This window comes from Pristis pectinata, chromosome 40 (assembly GCF_009764475.1).
Source record: "Pristis pectinata isolate sPriPec2 chromosome 40, sPriPec2.1.pri, whole genome shotgun sequence".
In the NCBI taxonomy this organism is placed as follows: Eukaryota; Metazoa; Chordata; class Chondrichthyes; order Rhinopristiformes; family Pristidae; genus Pristis; species Pristis pectinata.
The window spans coordinates 6,784,243-6,803,243 of NC_067443.1; the positions used below are offsets into that span (position 1 = coordinate 6,784,243).

General features: G+C 45.6%; 1 protein-coding gene across 4 annotated transcripts in view; it reads right to left on the bottom strand.

The window, feature by feature from the left end:
• The window catches only part of ash1l (ash1 (absent, small, or homeotic)-like (Drosophila)), a 213,879-nt gene that overhangs the window by 76,150 nt on the left and 118,728 nt on the right, over positions 1-19,001 (bottom strand). For all 4 annotated transcript variants that reach the window (XM_052045674.1, XM_052045672.1, XM_052045673.1 and 1 more), the window contains 3 exons: positions 13,543-14,245; positions 11,389-11,568; positions 4,688-4,782 (listed from right to left, as the gene is read on the bottom strand). In XM_052045674.1, coding sequence (XP_051901634.1) covers positions 4,688-4,782; positions 11,389-11,568; positions 13,543-14,245 — 978 coding nt within the window. The remainder of the gene's footprint in view (positions 1-4,687; positions 4,783-11,388; positions 11,569-13,542; positions 14,246-19,001) is intronic.

A 19,001-nucleotide genomic window follows, 5' to 3' on the forward strand; every position in this document is an offset into this window, starting at 1 on the left:
ACCAGTGAAAACAACCCAAGATATCTGCTTCATGTTCAGCATTGCCAACACCACTCAATATCCTGGTCTGCGAGCAGCTGACATGACAGGGGGGCAGGGGGTGGGGAAGCAGGACATGGCTTTTCCCTCAGAAGTGAAGGTACTGAGCCTAGCTGGACACCGGAGCCTGCTCAGTCCTGGACTTACCAGGAAGCACAGCCCCCCAGTGCACACAGCAAGAGCTGGCCTAATCTGAGATGAGCCACAGAGGACACAGGTAAAACTGGGGCAGAAAACAAAATGCTGGAGGAACTCAGCAGGTCAGGCATAATCTGTGGGGGAGGGGGAATGGACAGTTGACCTTTCAGGTTGAGATCCTTCACTTGGTCACAGGGCTGGAGTCCAGAAAAAGGGTCTTGACCTGAAACATCAACTGTCCATTTCCCTCTACAATGCTGCCTGACCCGCTAAGTTCCTCCAGCAGTTTGGTTTTTGCTCCAGATTCCAGCAGCTGCAGTCCCGTGTCTCAAGGTAAAAGCACCCAGGTCTCAAATTCTGAACAAGCCTCGTGGTCTAGTATCTCCTGCTCGTAGCAGAACTTGATCATTGCTTTAGTGCCAGGGTCTGGAAGTCGAGCTCACCGCCCACTTACACATTCTCAGTTCGCACGTCATAAAGCAAGTGCGAGATCAACTGTTACCGCTTTCATCTAGCCTGCACAGCTGCCATTGCATCATCTGGCACCTGCTCCGTACAAACACGATGACAGTGCGAGCTACAACACATGGTGTCTGTAGCAAGGAGAGAATTATCTGCTGGAGCTTGGAGAGAAAGAAACCTCTCTAATATCATTAATAACATAACAAGCTCTTTCTCTCTGATTACTCAGTAAGAGCACGGCCAGTTCCACACAGAGATATTCTTTCTCTCTCTGAGCGTGCATATGTCTGCATTTGTTATTTATTTGGATTTCCCACGGTAAGGCTTGAAGTTTCAATATTCAGAAGGGATTTGGCAGAGCTTCAGGGTTCAACTGCTCATCCTGGTGGAGGGATTGACGGGACGTTCACAGTTAAGAAGTTGGCAGGGAAATCAAGCTGAACTGTTCTGAACAAAAAAGATAACAAGAGTCAAAATAAATTACCAGGCCTGAAGCTGCAGGAAAGAAATGGGTTCACCTCTGGAGTTAGCTTGTTCTCCCTGTGACTGCGTAGGTTTCTCCCAGCTGCTCTCTGGTTTGGTGGGTTAACCAATCAATGTAAATTGCCCCAATGTGCAGGGGTAGAATCAGAGGGGAGCTGATGGGAATGTGGGGAGAATAAAATGGGTTAAAAACAGAAAATGGTGGAAACACTCAACGGGTCAGGCAGCTTCTGTAGGGACAGAAACAGAGTTAACGTTTCAGGTCCAAGACCTTTCATCAGAAAGAGGGAAAAAATTTACTTGCAATTGCAGAGAAGATGGGGGAGAGATGGGTAGAACAGAGGTAATATCTCTGATGACGAAGAATAATAATCTGCTTCAAACTGTCACATTTGCTCATTTAATATTACCCTATCAGAGGTATTTCCTTTGTTCTACCCATCCCTGCCCCACCTTCTATGTAACTGAAAATGACTTGTTTTCTCTCTTCCCCAGTTTTAAGGAAGGTTCTTGGACCCAAAACGTTAACTGTTTCTCTTTCTATAGATGCTGCCCAATCTGCGGTATGTTTCCAGCATTTTTAGTTTTTATTTCAGAATTCTAAAATCTGTAGTTTTTTTCCTTGATTTTCATTTATTGGAAAATAAAATGAGATTAGTGTAACATTAGTATAAATGGGTGCTTGATGGTTGGACTGGATTCGGTGGGCTGAAGGGCCTTTTTTAATACTGTATAGCTCTACATTTCTATGTCCATAAGAAGAGAGTGAAGGGATATAGTCAGAAGATGGAGGGTTTTATCAAAAGGGGACTGGTGATGCCTTCTGACTCCTAAGCATTCTTCTAAATGTGAAGTGAGACACTGCAGGAGATCTAATTTGAAGGCAGAATACAAGGTTAATGGCAGGACTCATAGCAGTGTGGAGGAACAGAGGGATCTTGGGACCCACGTCCATAGATCCCTCAAGGTTGCCACGCAGGTCGATAGGATTGTTAAGAAGGTGTATGGTGTGTTGGCCTTCATTAGTCAGGTATTGAGTTCAAGAGCTGCGAGGTGATGTTGCAGCTCCATAGAACTCTGGTTAGACCACACTTGGAGTATTGTGTTCAGTTCTGGTCGCCTCATTATAGGAAGGATGTGGAAGCTTTAGAGAGGGTGCAGAGCAGATTTACTAGGATGTTGCCTGGATTGGAGAGCATGTCTTATGAGGATAGGCTGAGTGAGCTAGGGCTTTTCTCTTTGTAGAGGAGGAGGATGAGAGGTGACTTGATAGAGGTGTACAAAATGATAAGAAGCACAGATCGAGTGGACAGTCAGAGACTTTTTCCCAGGGTGACAATGGCTAACACAAGGGGACATAATTTTAAGGTGATTGGAGGAAGATATAGGGGGATGTCAGAGGTAAGTTCTTTACACAGAGAGTGGTGGGTGCGTGGAACGCACTGCCGGCAGAGGTTGTGGGGGCAGATACATTAGGGACATTTAAGAGACTCTTAAATAGACACATGAATGATAGAGAAATGGAGGGGTTATGTGGGAGGGAAGGGTTAGATAGATCTTAGAGCAGGATAAAATGTCGGCACAAAATTGTGGGCCGAAGGGCCTGTACTGTGCTGTAATTTTCTATGTTCTATTCTGCTAAAATAAGGAACATGCATATTTGCAAATCACTGCTGTGTTACACGTTGAACAAAGATGTTGGTCTATACTACAAGAGCATCTGAATACCAGAATGAAGATACCTTACTGCAATTAAATGGGGCTCTGGTGAGTCCATACCCGCAACAGTGCCCCTTTCCCGAGGAAGGAGATACTTGTGATAGAGAGAGCGCAACAAAGATTTACCACATGGTTGGTGAATTTGTCCCATGAGGAGAAATTAACAGCACATTGGGCTGACGTTCACCCAAGTTTAGAAAAATGAGAGGTGGTAGGTTTATGGTGCAAAGGGGAAGATTTAATAGGAACCCAAGGGGCAACTTTTTCCCCACACAGAGGGTGGTCAGTATATGGAACGAGCTGCCAGAGGAAGTGGTTGAAGCAGGTACAAAAACAAAAGACACTTGGACAGGTACATGAAAGGAAGCATTTAGAGGGATATGGGCCAAATGCTGGCAAATGGGACTGACTTAAATGTGAACATTGGTCAGCATGGACCAGTTGGGCCGAAGGGCCTGTTTCCGTGTTGTGTGATCTATGACCTTCTTGAAACATGGAACATTCCTGTTCAGCTTGATGAGGGAGATGCAGCGATGATATCTTCCCTGACTGGGGAGTCAAGAATCAGGGCTCTCGGTCTCAAAACAAGGGGTCAGCCATTCAGGACCAAGTTGAGGTGAAATCCTTGGAATTCTCTCCCCAAGAGGGCATGGAGGCTCCATTGCTGAACATATTCAAAGCAGAGGACAACAGATCTTTGGTTACGAAAATTATCAAGGGATACAAGATCATCATAGGCTGAGGTAAAAGATCTTACTGAATGACAGAAGATATTTATTTATTAGTCACGTACATCGAAACACACAGTGAAATGCATCTTTTTGCATTACTGAGAATGTGCTGGGGGCAGCCCACAAGTGTCGCCACTCTTCCGGCACCAACACAGCATACGTCTTTGGAATGTGGGAGGAAACCGGAGCACCCGGAGGAAGCCCACGCAGACATGGGAAGAACGTACAAACTCCTTACAGACAGCAGCAGGAATTGAACCCGGGTTGCTGGCACTGTAATAGTGTCACACTAACCGTGCCACCAATGAGAACAGCATGAGTGGGTGAATGGCCTACAGCTGCTCCTTATGTTTACAATGTCCTCTGCACCTACGCCAATCTCAAGCAGTCGGGTCCCACTGCAACATCAACTGGAACATACCAGTCCCACAACAGCAACACTTTCAAACACCCAAGGTGACTCTGGGTGCACCCAAGACAAGAGGCTGATACTGATGATACAGGCAATGGTGGTGGGTGTGAATGCCCAGGATTGCAAGAATTGATCTGCACTTGGACGTCCAGAGATAATGGCAGTGTTCAAGGCCTACACAGTGCTTAAACAACCTTTAAATGCCGTGATGCCAGTCCAGCTTCAATAAACAGGATCGCAGTGATTAGTTAAAAAAAATTACAGGAAAGTCCTTGCCACCTGCAAGAACCAATGAGCTACAATATTTGGGACCAAAAGACATCAATAATAAATCTAAAATATTACATTCTGCAGACATTAATATATACTCGAGGGAAGAGTAGAAACTGTTCAAACTAGGAAAGTGGAGGGAGTTAATTTTCAAGTAAGCTTAATTAAACTTCATGTGCATAGGATACAAGACCCCAGAGTTATGAAAGTAAAGTAGCTCAGGGATTCTTTACTTGGAATTGTGACTGCATTTGGCACAGATTGAGGATTTTAAAATGCGAAAGCACAAATACTAAAGAGCAACCGACCCTTACTTTGTCCAAAACCAGCAAAAGCATCTCTTTGACCCAGTTCCCTGTATCACAGCAGACACAGTCCCTTTGTTGGGCACGAACTCAAACAGAACCAGCTCGGTAAAGGCTGAAAGACTCACCGACGTGGATTGGGGCGGGGAAGAGCCCGTAGTCATGCTCTCCAGGAACGTACTCCAGCTTCTCTTTCTTCACCAGAATCAGCCGACTTTTTGGACTGAAGAACAGAATTGGTGGTTAGCAACTGAATCACTTGTTTTGTTTAAGCAAAGCAACAAATGCTATCCAAATTCATCAGGGAACAAAGTGCAATAACTCCATTGCTGCGGCCTCCCCCTGGCTTCCTGCATTCGTTAGCATTGAATGAAAGTTTCTGAATACACTAATTGTAGTGCAGCATCCCCATACAAAAGGGCATCATCCCAAATACATTTTACAGGAGCACTGGTACTTCCTTAAGCCTCCTCCCTTAAGCAGCTCTTTCATCTGCCACTGCGCCATCAATTTATTCCCTAATATGTACAGGGGAACAGGCTCCAAATCTAATTCCTTATCAGTTTTATTGTCACTGGATTAAGCTGTAAAACGCACAGATCAATTTACGAGGAAATCCTGTGCCAATAAGCAGAAAAGCAGCTCATAGACTTGTGCAGCACAGAACTGGACCCTGTTGGCCCACCTCGTCCATGCCAATCATGATACCTATCAACTCTAATCCCATTTGCCAGCATTAGACCAGTATCCATCTATGCCTTTTCTATCCAAGTACCTGTCCAAATGCCTTCTAAGTGCTTTAATGGTGTCTGCCGCTACCAGCTCTCAGACAGCTTTAACCACCACCCTGTGTGGAAAAACCTGCTCTTCAGATATCCTTTAAACAGCTCCCCTCTCACCGTAAACGCATGCCCTCTAATTTTAGAATCCCCTGGAAAAAGACGACTCCATCAATCCTTTCTGTGCCCCTCACAATCTTATAAACCTCTAAGGTCACTCCTCAGCCTCCTACAAAACACTTGGGGAGGTGGGAGGAGAAACCTCATGAAGATGAAACAATGACTATAATCAGGGAAGTTATATTTCATATGTCCTTATGGTACAGGATGTGGCAATTTGGCCCATTGAGTCCATGCTGTCTCTTAGAGGAATCTTATCTGTCCCTTATTTCCCAGCAACCTATTCTCTCGCACATGCCTATTAACGCCACCCACCCCCGCTGACCCTAACACCAACCACCTACGCTTTGGGTGATTTACAGTGGTCAATTAACCTACCAACCACACACCTTTGGGATGCGGGATATGGTCACAGGGAGAACGTGCAAGCTCCACACAGACAACACTGGAGGTCAGAACTTAATGCGGGTCTCTAGAGCTGTGATATCCACAGTGTATCATGCCATCCCAAGCCCTTTGCCCCATCAAACATGCCCAGGACAAGTACAGCACATCAGTGTATGTGAGAGAAAGCCAAGGACAACTGCACAGGTGATTGCCAACGGCTGACAATTCTATCCAAGTGTACTTGGTCATGGGTTCATTCACCATTGAGGAGCAAGCTTCAGTCCTTGTAAAAAAAAAGCATTATTTAGTTTCACCATCATGGCACAAGTTGGGCATTCCATGGCACTGCAGCTCAACAGCAAGGATTGAGCACCATCAGCCTGTAGGTTAAATGTTCAGGTGAGCACTACTGGAGGAGATGAATTCCTCAGCTTCTAGCACCCTCTCTTCCTAATCCTTGCAGCTGCTACCCCGGTCAATTAAGTCACAAAGTGTGATGGAGAGAATGTGCAAGCTCCACACAGACTAACATTGGAGGTCAGAATCGAATGCAGGTTGTAATACCTGCAGCGAGCTGGCTGTCCCATGCCCTTTCACAGACACACTGGTCCATCAAACACAAGTAGAGCACAGCATTGTATGGGAGAGAAAGCAAAGAACAACTGCACAGGTCACTGCCAAACCTTGTGTCCGTGTAAGCTCAGCGCCATCAGCCTGTAGTTAAATGCTCAGATGAGCACTACTGGAGAAGCACTACTGGATAAGTCCTCAGCTTACAGCACCCTCTTTCCCTAAACCTTGCAGCTGCTGCAGCAGTCAATTAAGTTACAAAGTGTGATATTTGAAAAAATAAGATTCAATTACCCGGGTTTCTGTGAACTCCAATTTTGACTTTGGTGGTTGTGTCCATGATGGTTTTGTGTGTGACTTCCTGTCACTAGCCACAATCAGTACTGTGCCTTTTGGTTAAAAGCTGCTGCGATTCTTTGAACAGGTCTTACGCTGGCCATACAAGAAATGAGCAGTTTGGTCATCAAGTGTTTCAATGATTAGTCAACTTCTGAGTGCCTGGAACTACCTGAAGGATTGTAATTATAACTTAGAATGGCCACAATTTCCATTGTGACCATTCTCAGTCACGGGAGGGATAAGGTGCTCCTTAATGAAGGTTGATGATTTGCAGACCCTTTGGAAAAAATTCATAAGTTGCTGGATTTAAGTGCCAAAATATCCTTCGAAACAGCAGGACAATATAACATTACTCATCCAGCTGTCCTGATATCTTCAGATGCTGCCAACACCATGCAACATAGAACTGCTGCAAGACACAATGTATTTCCACCTTAATGAAAGCAGAAAATGCGGGAAATACTCAGCCGGCCAGGTAGCATCCATGGAGAGATAAGTGCTTCAGGTCTGAACTCCGGTCCTGGCAAAGGGTCTTCAACCTAAAACGTTACCTTTCTTCTCTTTCCACAGATGCTGCCTGACCTGCTGGGTGTTTCCAGTGCTTTCGGTTTTTATCTCAGATTTCCAGCATCTGCAGGTTTTTGATTTTCACTTACTGGTCTACTTCCACTATCCATTCACATCTCTTCTGGAACGTCCACAGCTCCCTGAAAGTGATGGCAGAGGTGGTAAAGATGATGAAAAACGGCATTTGGCCGAGGCACTGAGTATGGGTTGGGACGTCACGTTGCAGCTTGGTCTCTACACTACAGGAAAGATATGGTAGCAGTAGAGAGAGTGCAGAAGAGATTCACCAGGATGCTCCCTGCAATGGAGGGCTTTACTGATAAGGCGATATTGGATAGGGTGGTTTTATTCTCAATGGAATACAGGAGGCTGAAGAGTGACCTGATAGATGTTTATAAAATTATGAGGGGCATAGATAGGATAGATGGTCAAAATCCTTTTTCCAGGGCAGGGGAGTCTCAAACTAGAGGGCAAAGGTTTAAGGTGAGAGGGGAGACATTTAAAGGATATCTGAGGGGTAAGCTTTCCCACATAGAAGGTGGTGGTTATATGAAATGAGTTGCCAGAGGAGGTGTTAGAGGCAGATATAATTGCAACATTTAAAAGGCAATTGGAAAGGTACTCGGGTAGGAAAGGAGTAGAGGGTTACCGGCCTAATGCAGGCAAATGTGGTTAGCATAGATGGGCATCATGGTTGGAATGGACAGGATGGGCTGAGAGGGTGTGTTTCTGTCCTGTACGATTGCAGCTTCCCACTGGCTACCCTGTCCAAACCAGTCATGATCTGGTCCACGTCTAACAAATCTCTTCTCAAGCTTTTGGGCTTCAGGGAGGACAACCCCAACTTCTCCGGTCTAACCTTGTAGTCGAAATCCCTCACCCCAGAACTATTCTCCCAAATCTGTTCTTTTCCCTCTCTCTGACTTTCATATTCTTCCTGAAGTGTAGTGACCAGAATTGGACACAAAACTTCAGATGCATCCTGAACTTTGCCTTCAGCTGCTGACGGTAAGAGTTAAGCCCTAGTGACAGGGAAGCATGCAGCAGAACAATAAGAATTACAGCATCATACAGCATGTGAGCAGTCCTTTAGCCTCGAGTCTTCAAGCAGCCACTTACACTGATCTGTTTTATAACCCCACATTCCCATCAACTCCCCCCGCCACCAGATTCTCATATTTACCTAACTACGGACAATTTTCAGTGGCCAATTAACTTGCCAATCCGTATGTCACTGGTACGTGGGAGGCAACCAGAGCACTTGGGGGGAACCCACGCAGTCATAGGAAGAGCGTGAAAACTCTACACACAAACAGCACCGGATGTCAGGATTGAACCCTGGTCATTGGAGCTCTGAGGCAGCAGCACTAATGTGCCACTACGCAGTGTCAGTGCAAAGCATGTAGCTGCAGAAGCAATGATTTTGCATGCCAATGGTTTCTTCTATGGTGCCACGTGGGAGCGTGACATTGGTAAATGTGCGGTTCAAGAACAGCACTGCTCACTAGGGAAGCTTTTATAACACCACCTTCCACAGCCGCAGGGATGCGGTTGCTGGTTCCAAGTGTTCTTGACAAACATGCCACACAAATAATTTTTGAATCCTGTTCTCAAGAATAACAGTGCAAGTCCACAGCACTGCCCACACTGAGGGGTCACGGGTGCCAGAACGGACAGATTTAGAAGCAGCAATGGCAGCCCCTGGTGGCAGGAGTAATAATCCCTCTGCAGTCCAAAACTCCGATTATCCGGCACCCTTGGCTGTGCTGGATTAGTAGATCTTCCAGACTACTAGATGTCACTCCTAGTCAGCATCAGCCCAAACATACTTTTACTTGCATGTTACAGAGTTATAAAATAAACTCTGCAGTCAATTAAAGGAAGTGGGGGATACACGTGCACTCCAGACCCAGTCTCCGGCTGCAAACACTCTACTTCCTCAGGAGGCTAAAGAAATTTGATTTATCCCCTTTGACTCTCACCAACTTTTACCGATGCACCACAGAAAGCATCCTATCTGGATGTATCACGGTTAGGTACGGCAACTGCTCTGCCCAGGACCGCAAGAAGCTGCAGAGAGTTGCGGACACAGCCCAGCGCATCACGGACACCAGCCTCCCCTCCTTGGACTGTCTTTACCTCTCGTTGTCTTGGTGAAGCAGCCACATTAATCAAAGACCCCACCCACCCGGGACATTCTCTCTTCTCTCCTCTTCCATCGGGTAGAAGATACAGGAGCCTGAGGGCACGTACCACCAGACTTAAGGACAGCTTCTATCTCACTATGATAAGGCTATTGAACAGTTCCTTTATAAAATGAGATGGACTCTGACCTCACGATCTACCTTGCTGGGACCTTGCACCTTATTGCACTGCACTTTCTCTGTAGCTGTGACACTTTACTCTGTACTGTTATTGTTTTTACCTGTACTACATCAATGCACTCTGTACTAACTCAATGTAACTGCATTGTGTAATGAACCAACCAATACCAATACCAAACCCACCCACATTCCTGACCCATGGTCTTCCCAGCTGCAACCACACACCCAGCCAACAGCCTGGAACCCGGCCCCAGCCGCACTCTGAACCCCTGGCTCATGTGGCAAGTGAGCCAGAGGCGGGGCATCAGGGTTGCTGGACAAAAGGATGCCAGATTATTGGAATTGTTCGGTACAGCCAAAGTTACAGAAAACCCGCCGTTTTAGCATTAAGGAGAAAGAAACCAATTTTGGGTTTATTACGTCTGCAGACAGAAATGAAAAGGAGAATCAGTTGGTCTTACTCTCTTGCCCAGCTGTTCGTGTAATCAAGGCCAGTTAGAGCAAGGGCAGGCAAAGGGCAGCTGGAGACTGCACTATGTCATTCAGCTTGAAGTCAGTGACATGTCGGCCTCTGACCCACCCGTTTTGTAGCACTGAAGCAGCAGGAACACGGTGGGTCCACAGTAAACACACCTGGGGTACATTAGACCAGCTTGATCCTACAGGACCTCAATGGGAGGGAAAGAACATATTTTATTCTGCATTATCAGCTCAACTGACAATGAACTGAGGCCCAAGTCATAAATGCAATTGCAAGTCATAAGTGGGCTCGTAAAAGGAGGGAGAAGCAAGAAATCTTCAGCTCTCTGCTTCTCACCTGCAGCTAGTGTCGGAAATGAATTGGACAGGTGTGTGTGTGTTTGTATGTGCGCTTGTGTATGCATGTGCGTTTATGCGTGCATGCGTGTGTGCTTGTATGTGTGTGCGTGTATGTGTGCACGCACGTACAGTATATACCAAACTCCACTGAGAACTCTGAGAAGAGCAGAAGGCAGGCTTCTCAGTCCAAGTTACAGATGAGCTCACCCATGGAAAACAGAGGAAACCATGAAATGCTTTCGACATGGAGAATAAACGACACTGGTGTGGCCCTGCAGCACAGCATACATCTGCCAGGACAGTGTCTTGTTCCAGTTCAGGGAGATATGCAGCAGGCTGGGAATCCAGCTGCTTTCCTCAAGAGACAAGGAAAGCAGGGTGGCATCACCAATGGTTTAGCTGCAGCTGTGCTCACGGACCCCTTGGGTATCCCCAGTTGGTAGCCAGATTCCTTAAAGTACACAGCTGCAGCAGCCTCTCAGCTGGGGAATAACCAGGCAGGGAAATCAGAGATGACCCTTCAACAATAAAGGTCCCACCTCCTTAACTCCTGGGCTGGAGTTAACAGATCTGGGGCAGAGATGAGTAGGGAAACTGTCACTGTATAAAATAGAAAAGCAAGACCCTAAAGATTCCTGTTAGCAGCAACAGAATGAAAGGTTCATGATTCAGAGACCTATCCTGGGGACAGTTCCAACCAAAGATCTTGACCCACAAATGCCTGAGCTGTATAACCCATTTGCATGATTTTATTTTTAATTAGTAATAGCTCCTGTCGTACCGTATAGCACACATGCACTTCACGGAGATTCTAGCATATTATCTGAGATGGTCAAGGGATACGATTTTTCCAGAAGCAATGAAACTGGGACATTTTTTAAAAGCTGAAGTTAGCAATGGTAACATTTCTCTGAGTACACTTACTCAGGGACCTTGTAGACATCAGAGTACAGTCCTGCCTTCTGGTATTTTTTCTTTGGAGGACGAGGGGCCTTCTTTTCCCTCTGGACGGGTGGTTGAGGATGCGGCGTTGAAGATTCCGGTGACGCTGTCTTCTCTGTAGTCTCTGCTGGGGCAGCTGCTTCGGAGGACAACTCAGGGGAGCTGGTTACAGTGAACAAAGCAGCAAATTTTAATATTAATATCTGCCGCGACAGGGTATTCGCACATCTATCATGGAATATTTAACGTTACACCTATTAACAACTAAAAGAGCAATTAAATGGAGCTTCCCCGGCAAATTCCTTTAAAATGAACATCTGCCTGCCTTTGACCTTAAGATACTGGATTTCAAATCTGGGGCAGGGGAATCCAAAAATTATTTTTAAAAGAACAGATCCTAAGCCTTGGGGGAGGGGTTCTCTTCTGAAATTTAAATCTACATTCATTTTCAGATAGTTCAGAATGCAAACACTAACAGATCTCAGGCGCTTTGATTTTGGATTCAACCACCAACAAAGCCACAATGCCAAAAGCAGCCTTGTCTTTATGTCTAGACTTCCAAGATTCAAAAGGGACAACGCAGAAAGCACAAATGCAAATGGGCTCAAAGCTGAAAAGGGACAGACTGTCAGAGCTTGAGGGCCCGCAGTCCACACATTCCTGGTTGAGGGCCAGCTTGCACTTGCTGTTCACTAAATGGAGTTTGTTATGCCAGTTACCCAGAGAACTTGAATTGGTTTCAAATCTCACCCTTGACTGATATTCTAACTTGGCTGGTCGATTTTGGAAAGCTTTGCTAGCTCCTGGGCCAATTGAAGAAGAGTTCTGAAAAATGGCAGGGCAACTCATTTTGGGAGAGAGCGAGAGAGAGCGAGAGCGAGAGAGAGGCGAGTTCCTTTGTGATCTGAAGCAGCATTGCTGGCATAAACCACAGACCCACGTTACCCACGAACCCCAAAGTGCAAGACACAGAATTGAGGGCAAAGGAATGTTTCTTTTAATGTTATTAAACATTCATTGCTATGATTATGTACTAAAGCAGTCACCCACAGTCTTGACTGTCAAGTGGTTGCAGTCCCCAGTGTAAAATGATGGGAACCTCCAACAACTGTTTGCTCCAACAATGAGTGCAGCAAGACCAAAGAGGAGAACCAGTCCTGATGCAGGGTCTTGACCCAAAATGTTAACTATCCCTCTGCCTCCACAGGTGCTGCCTGACCCGCTGAGTTTCTCCAGCAACTTGTTTTTCGCTGCAGATCCCAGCATTTTCAAGCTCTTGTGCCTCCAAGACGGAGGATGATACGAATCCCAGCCCAGATCCTCACCTTCTCTCAATTCCATTTTCCTTATGACATGGAAGAAAGCCACTTCATCCCATCATGTTTTCCCACACTAATTTTCCCTGTAAATTCTCCTCCCCACATTCCCATCAACTTCCCTCCACAGATTCTATCACTTGGTCACAACTTACAGCAGCCAATTAACCTACCAACTGGCACCTCTTTAGGACGTGGGAAGAAATTAGAGGACCTGGAGGAAACCCATGCAATTATACGGAGAACTCCACAGAGACAGCAAGAAACAAAATGATGGAGGAACTCAGCGGGTCAGGCAGCATCTACAGAGGCAAAGGGATAGTTGATGTTTCAGGTTTAGACCTTGCATCAGGACTGATCCAGTCAAATGTCCATTTCCCCCCACAGATGCCACCTGACCCATTGAGTTCCTCCAGCAGATTGTTTGTTGCTCCAGATTCCAGCATCTGCAGTCTCTTGTGTCTCCACAGAGACAGCACTGGAGGTCAGGATTAAATCCAGGTGGCTGGAGTTGTTAAGGCAGCAGCTCAACTGGTACTGTACTGCCCAATTCCCACGTAGAAGGTCCCACAAGAAGTCAACATCTTCTCCAGGTGGAAAATCACAGAATTTTACAGGACACAAAGCCACATTGGGTCCACATTGGCCCAAAGAAACCTTCAGGTTAATTCCACCTTCCAGCACGTGGCCCACAACTCTGGGGCACATCAAGGGGTACTCTTTCAGGCAATGTGTCCCAGAACCCTTGTGCTTACTGGACGTAAACACTCGTATCTAACCTTTCAATGGCCCAAAAATTGCAGCAGGATACAGGACTTACTCATCCTCAAAGTGCCTTTTCCGCTTCACCCCCTTCCTGTGCTCCGACTGCTGCTGATTCACGCTTTGCAGCACCGATTCAATAACGTCCATGATTGTGTCAGACTCTCTGGCCTTCTCTGCGCTCTCGCTCTGCTCCTTGGAAAACCTGTCCACTTCCGGAGGAGTGGGAGGGGCTGTGATGGGCTGAGGGAGGCACAGCTCCCTCTTCCGGGGCCTCCCTCGCTTACGCTTGACGATGTTGTTACCTGTCCGTGACTGCCTCTGCAGCTTTTTGGCTTTCAGAATCTTGTTGACGTGGTCCAGGTTCTTCTTGGTGGCTAAGATTTTGTCAAAATTGCACATTCTCCTTGCCTGACACTGCATGGCTTCGATTCGATCCTTCTTGAGTCGGTGGCTGGCTGTTATAGTCTGTTTATCTGCAGATAACTGGTTGTTCTCTGGGAAGTCGTTTGTCCCCACAGTCTGGGCAGGAGGGGTTTCTGCTCGTTTGCTCTGACACCTTTCTTGACTGTAGCTTTTGCCCGAGACAGGGGTTAGGGGACTGTTGGGGCGAGTAACCGTTACGCTGGCTATAACATCTTCTATTGTCTTCTCTATGGCCATTTGCTGGGACCCATCTTGTGTCACGCGCTGGATGACATTCTCAATAGCTTCCTCTACTGGACTTCCTAGTTTTGTACCTCGGGATGTCGATCCTGTGCCTGAAAGAGGAATAAAATTTGATTAGAAAAGTGGGTGTTGCATACATCTCTGAAAAAATTCTGCCCCTTGTACTTCTCTATAAGAAATTTATACCATCAAATTTGCACGTTTTCTTACAACGCAGCATTTATTCCAGCTTTCAGAGCATTCGCATCAATACCATTCCCCCATATTTCCATGTAACCGTTTCTCTCCCATATTCCTCGTAACCTCCATTGCTCTTGCCATCCACCTACACCAAGGGCAACCCAGAGTAACCAATTAGCCAAGGAGTACGTCTTTGGGATGTGGGAGGAAACCTGAACACTGAGGGGGGAATTCACACAGTCACAGGGAGAACGTGCTAATTTTACACAACAGATCGAACCAGGGTCTCTGGGGGCAGTGAGGCAGCAGCACTTACCTGTTGACCACTCTGTCATCCCAACCAGAACACACAACCTTGCTGTAACACAAGCATGAACTGTGTAGCATCCACCCTCTCAGGCCTGTGATCTCCGGTTTCCCAGGATGTGATCAGCTGGGCTACAGCAGCACAAAGGCCAGATGACAGAGGCAAGACGCCTGGGCTCCCTCATTACTCCCTCTTTTATACACATTCCAGCTGCTAGAAATACTCAAGGCGACAAGTTGGGAAAGTGCCTGCTGAACTTGACAAGATCACCGAGCAATGTGTGCTGAGAAGGTGCAACTCTCACTAAGCTCCCTGAACAGCAGTAATTTTCCGGCCTACTCCAGCTGGGAACGCTGGAGCGATTCAGCAAACCAGGAGTCCTGCCAACTGTGATAAGGGAATTCGAGCACTTCCACTACTGGACAATCCTGATAGGTTGATTAAGTTGAAGTTACTTTATTGTCATTCACCCAGATGCTATAAAACCACATGGAAGAACGAAATGTCGTTTCCCCCAGACTCACATAACAGAGGACATACATAAAACAGAGGACATACAATAAACACAGACAAAAAAATTGTGCATGTACAAATAGTGCAAAAAACGGTACACACAGAATACGGTATGCAAGAAAGAACAGAATATCTATCCCAAAGGACTATGCACCCTTTCGCAGATAGAGACCAAGAATGGGAGGGAATAGCAGATGAGGCTCATGACACACAGAGACACTAAATGACCCTACATTCTGTTTTCAGCCAACCCTAGTGCTCATGTTCTTTCACACTGCATGTGCAGAATGTGACCTAGTCTGACCAGTCTGTTCTCTTCCTATTTGGGTTCATGTTAGCATCGATATCTCTGACTCCCTCCCTCTCTTTTCCACTCCACCTCTCTCCTCGTTGTGTGTCTTTGATGGACCTCTTGTACGAACTCCTGATCTCTCCATCTACCTCATCATGGCCCTTGCACCTTATTTGACTACCTGCACTCTCTGTAACATGATATTTGGCATTTTTTTTAATCCTTTCGTACTACCTCAATGTACTTATGTATGGAATGATCTGTCTAGATGTCACACAAACAAAGCTTTTCACTGTATCTTGGTACATGTGGCAATTAAAAAAAAATCAATAACCCAATAAATAACAATAAACATCTCCACACATAAAAAATACAACAAGGAAGACGGTGGAAAGAAAGTGATTGAAAATTCATTTTACAGTTGTACATTACCACCAATGTGGCTTCATTACATTTTGCCATACAGAAAGGAACCATTGAACCAAATTATCCTATGGTCAAATAAATATCTTGGATACCTGCCAGGATTAATAACTGTCGACATGGTACAGACCACACAAACTTATCATTAAAGTGAGACACACGGGCAGGACTTACACAAGAGTGCAGCAGCTCTGGGTTTGCAGCATCTGAATAAACAAGTATGTTAGAACGAAAACAGGGACTGACCAGCATTCAGAACAGAAAGAAATTCTAATCATCTTTCTGTCCATGTGCAGAGGGACAATAGTTAACTTTTTTAGCTGAAGGTACAAGGAGTTGAGAACAAAGATTTTGTGGGAGCGTGTGTAATCCATCCACAGCTCAACGCTGCAAGCCACTTGTGGGGGGGGGGGTGGGGAGAGATGTAGTGCTGTAGTAATGCAGTACACAGCAGTGTTGTGGAGGGTCAGCTCCCCGTTGCCTCAGTTGGGAGCTGTGTTGACTGCCAGGGGCATATATCTGTTTGTGGCTGGGTGAGGTCCACATAGGAATCGACAACATTGGTATATAACCAAGAACAAGGTCGTGCTGAGGGTCAAAATTAAAATGTCCTCAAAGGCAATAACCTCTGGACTGTCACTGTGCCACATCTGAATGTATGGTTGACCGGATCAGAGAGACAGAGCCTCGCCACAAGAAGTGACGGACTGCTCCAGGAACTCGAACTCAATCCGAACCTGGCATGGTGCCCTTGTGGAGTCTGTGACTGCATAGATTTCCCCCCAATGCTCCACTTTCCTCCCAGTAAACTGCCCCACTTCTGTACATGCCCTGTTCATATGTAATCATTCTATGCTGCGTCTCACTTCAATGGTGAGTTCATGTGCTCCATATCATGTTGCAGTTAATCCTGGCAGTTAACCTAGATACTTACTTAATCAATGGGGACAATTTGGTTAAATAGTTCCACACTGCATGGCAAAAAGTAATGAAACCACAATGGCAATAATTTACAAATGTAAGATGAATCTTCCAATTATTTTCCTTTGAGCTCTTCTATCAGTTTGCCTTTTGTTCCAGATTACAATACCTGCAGTCTCTTGTGCCTTCAATTGTTTTCTCTCCACTCTTTTCCCCATTGTGTTTGGGTGGGGAGGTGAAGGAAAGACCACCAATTGATGAGCATGTGTGAGAGAGAATAAGTTGTGGGGCACAGGGAAATAAGGAGAAGAGACACAGGACTCATGGGATTGCTCCCTGGGAGCCAAGGGCCTCTCTCCGTGTCTTTGGAAGTATATGAAAAGACAAGACTCATGAGTTTGTGGGGAGGAGAAAGGAAAGAGTTATTCCATTAGGATGGGCTCATATTAAAACCCAGTTCACGAGGGCATTGGACAACTGTGGCTGTAGGTAGGGTTTTAAGCTAGAAAGAGTGTCAAGGGTTCAGGTGAGGGGAAGTTAGGGATTTAATGGGAAGAGAAAAATCAAGTGCACACAGCAAAGTATTTATTTGGTCAAGAAAAGAAGAATGGGACAGAAATGGACAGAGCATCTAAAACCAATCCAGCGAACAAAATCAAGAAAGATATAAAGACGTTGTAACTCATGACGCACTTGTAATAGGATGGCAAGATTGATGGCACGAACGGACAAAAATGACGGTGAGCTAATATCTCTTGCAGAGATCTGGTTGCAGTGACCAAGACTGGGAAATGACATTGCGACTATTTGACACTTTGGAAAGCAGCATGGAAGAGGGAGTGGGGAGGTTGGAGCCAGATAAATGGTGATTGTGAGGATTTACGTTTGATTAGTAGAACAAGAAACCATTACAGTGTGGCTGCAGATGAGCCAAGATGGTATACAAAACATTTGGTGCAGGAGTTTATACGTCCCTATCAGTGGCTGTGCTGTTGGAAAATGCACTAATCAGGGAATATTACTATCCCTTTGCCTCTACAGATGCTGCTCGACCCACTGACTTTTTCCAGCAGTTTGTTTTTTGCTCCAGATTCTAGCATCTGCAGTCTCTTGTGTCTCCAAGGAATAAAAGGATCATGTTGCAAAAGCTAACACAATGATCACTGAAACAGGGCAAATCAGATTACCAGTTCTTGGCGGACAAGTTTACAGAATGTATTCATGATAATTTTCTGGGGCAAGATGCCATGGGAACAGCAAGGAAATGAACTAGTTTGCAAACTGTGCAATGAGAAAGGCAAATTAGTAATCCTACCACAAAGGATACTGTAGGAAAAGTGATCACAATATGATATTTTTCAATTTTAGTTTGAGAATGACACACAAGTCAGAACCTAAAGTCCTGACTCAGATACAGTCAGTTACATAGGAATGAGAATTGAGTTGGCCAAGGTAGTTGGCAATACTTGAACTAAATATTTATCCACTGGAAAAACTTAAGATCTCACAATTTTCAACAAATATACATTCCACTGCAAAAGAAATGCATGAGAAAAGTGACCTATCGTAGCTAACTAAAATGTTAATAAACCCTAGTAGATTAAAATAAAAACAGAGGAGACACAAGAGACTGCAGAGAGTGGAACTGGAGCTGGAAGAACTCAGTTGGTCGGGCAGCATTGTCGACGTTTCGGTTCGAAGCCCTGCATCAGGACCAATGCATCAGTCCTGGTGCAGGGTTTCGACCTGAAACGTCGACAATTCCTTCCCTCCCACAGATGCTGCTTGACCCGCTGAGTTCTTCCAGCAGATTGCTTGTTGCTAAGAAAAAAAGGCTTTCAGGGCCTTAAGAGGTAGTGGATGCATTATTGATGATCTCCAAAAATCCCTAGAGCCTGGAACTGTCTCAGTGGATTGCAAGGTACAAGGTAGTTGCTCTTCTACAAAAGGAGGGACAGGAAGTAGAAAGCAAACTAGAAAATAGTTCAGTTGCTGGGAAAATAATGACACCATTGCTATATAAGGACACAAAACACTTAGAAAATCAGATGATTCAACAGAGTCAACATGCTTTATGAAACAAACTGTTTTTGAGGATGAAAATGGCAGGGAAGGTTGAGAAGAACTAGCAGAGGTGCACGATAAGGTGAAGCATGAAAAACTGTCCCATAAAATAAGGGCTCTCAGGGTTGGGGTAGTATACTAACAAAGA